The sequence below is a fragment of the Anarrhichthys ocellatus genome, unplaced genomic scaffold, assembly GCF_004355925.1.
Source record: "Anarrhichthys ocellatus isolate YVR2014 unplaced genomic scaffold, GSC_Weel_1.0 scaffold55, whole genome shotgun sequence".
NCBI lineage: Eukaryota > Metazoa > Chordata > Actinopteri > Perciformes > Anarhichadidae > Anarrhichthys > Anarrhichthys ocellatus.
Genome location: NW_022280085.1, coordinates 691,997 through 694,439, shown reverse-complemented (window position 1 = coordinate 694,439; position 2,443 = coordinate 691,997). Strand labels below are relative to the sequence as shown.

The window sequence follows — 2,443 nt, the reverse complement described above, 5'->3', positions numbered from 1 at the left end:
GGGGGGGGGGTTGAATTCTGGAGCAACAGCGGTTGCCATAAACTCCACCGTTATCTCGGAAGCGGCGAGCAGCGGTGAATCAAATGCAAAGCTTCAGAAAGGAGCGGACAAGCAACGCGCGGGGGTTGAAATGAGATCTGAAGAGTTTACTTGGATGGACAACAAAGCTCCGCTGCCTTAGCGCGGGGATGCGGTTAAGCTCGGAGCACGAGCAGGACAAATCCGAAAAGGTGCGCGTCTGCGGCAGGTGTCTGCTTCCTCCTGTGAGCGTGGAAACTTCTGGAGGGCAGAAAGAGACTTTGGTGTCCGTCTGAATACAAGTGTGAGTCACTGCCAGAGGGTTTGTGATATGTCATTGAGTAGGAAACCAGACTGGTGTCCTAGAAGACTCCTTAGCACACACAAACTCTACAATACCTACACACAAACACACACATCTAGCCTTGACGGTCTCTATTTAGCACAATAAAAACACACACACACACACACACACACACACAGCTACAGTCGACACACATTTAGAGAGGCAGAGGGGATGGAACTGCCCCTGAATATAATGCTGTGCTGAGCTCTGGAGCACAGCACAACACAGGGGCTACAGTGTTGGTCGACTGAAACGCCATTGGGACCAATTAGGCAGCGCGCGGAGCAAAGCGCCGCCGAACGCTGCACCTCGCAAACCAGTTCAAAAGGCCTGCTGCTGAGACGGACAGCTGAGGGGGTGGGCTCGGATTTTTCCTGAGGAAGGAGGGCATGTGAAGAGGGGTGTTATGTGTGTGTGAAGGGTATTATTACATGGGGGGGGAGGATGATCACAGTTTGCAGGGGATGAAGGCGCATGCGTGTGTGTGTGTGTGTGTGTGGGTACGCGCCAGCATCTGCTGCGTCCGAGGTTGTGCTGATCCGCACCAGGACTCTCGTGTTGATGCCACGCCACCTGAACCTGTGCACCTTTTTTTTAAAGCTGCTGTGTGTGGCATTTGAGCATCCATAAATCATGCCACATTAAATGTGGAGACATTAGTGTAGTTGTGAACGAATGAGACCACTGCTGTGGCCTCCGTACTGTATTACATATTGTACACCACAGAGCTCGTTATCATGGGATGTGTGCAGGTTGCTTTAGGGCAAAAAAAAAGTGAGCTTGTTTTAATGCACGCTAAGCAGCAAAAAAAGAAGGCTATTCCTGCAGTGCACTCAGAGTTTCTCACAATAACGGATTCTGTAATGATTTAGCAGACAAGTGGCAGCATTCAACAGGAAGTGGAACTTTGAAATGCAGTCTTCATTTTGAAGAACACAAACAATACAATGCCTCCACCAATTGTCGAATATGTGAAAGATACAGATACCAATTAACTTGCTGTAGATAAATAGATTTTTTGCCAACAACTACTAAACAGACATGTAAACTTTGTCCCAGCTTTGAAGTCATACATATTCAAAGTCCGATATAAAAGGCTCCTACACTTGCAGCCTTTTTTTCTCCGCTTTAGAGAAGCAACATCTCCTTTGTTGCCCTCAGCGTCCCTGAATCCACTCCACCACTCCATTATCAAACTGGTGCATTGACGGTAACAGAATCCGCCTGGCAGCTCCTCTAAAGCTCGCTGAATAACACGTTTTATCTTCTTTGCTCAATTTGTACAAAAAGCAAAGTGTAAAAGCAACAATTGCCTGTTTTTTTCCGGGGGGGGGGATTATGCGTCGGACTATTTATCGGCGCGGAGCAGTATCTTCTGGAAACTGTTGCCTAGCAACTCGATATAACGAGTCAATTTGATAAGCGTTAGATGTGCTGGTTAGCTGAGTTTGTTACCTTAGGCCAGAGCCAGGCTAGCTGTTATCCCCCGTTTCTAGTCTTTGTGCTAAGCTAAGCTAACCAGCCACTTACGTTCATCAGACAGATATGAGATATGTGTCAACACATTGTTAATCAATGCTGCAAACAAAGGGAAGTTATATAGATACACAGCTAACGTGGTGCACTGTTTACTAGCTGTCCACCTCATGTGATGACGACTACACGGCTCATCTTCTATCATGGGACTCGTTAGTTCACCACTTCCTGGTAGCAAGTGAGACTCTACAATCCCGTCCTTCACTCACCTGAGCACTTCGTTGGGGTTGCCTGAGATGGGGGTCTTCTTGTCCGGGGTCCCGTGGCACTCGGACTTCAGCAGGGTGTGAGGTCCGCGGTCCATCATCATGGTGGAGGTCGCCATGGTGATGATGGCCACGCCGTCGCGAACGCGGGCCTCCAGGCCGTAGTCCCACTCGTCATAGGACACGGAGAGCAGCCCTGGGGTGGACAAAGCGAGAAGAGGAGAGAGAGAGAGAGGGATCAGAGAGGAGGTGCGGAAAGAAGAAAGATGGGGGGGGGGGGGGGGGGGGGGGGGGGGGGGAGGAAAAAAAAAAAAAAAAGAAGAGCGGGGGTGAGGGG

At 49.6% G+C, this 2,443-nt stretch overlaps 1 protein-coding gene across 7 annotated transcripts in view; it reads right to left on the bottom strand.

Annotated features, from left to right (window-relative positions):
* Positions 1 to 2,443, bottom strand: part of grin2ba (glutamate receptor, ionotropic, N-methyl D-aspartate 2B, genome duplicate a) — a 122,071-nt gene that overhangs the window by 38,876 nt on the left and 80,752 nt on the right. For all 7 annotated transcript variants that reach the window (XM_031870819.1, XM_031870821.1, XM_031870818.1 and 4 more), the window contains one exon: positions 2,110 to 2,302. In XM_031870819.1, the coding sequence (XP_031726679.1) occupies positions 2,110 to 2,302 (193 nt within the window). The remainder of the gene's footprint in view (positions 1 to 2,109; positions 2,303 to 2,443) is intronic.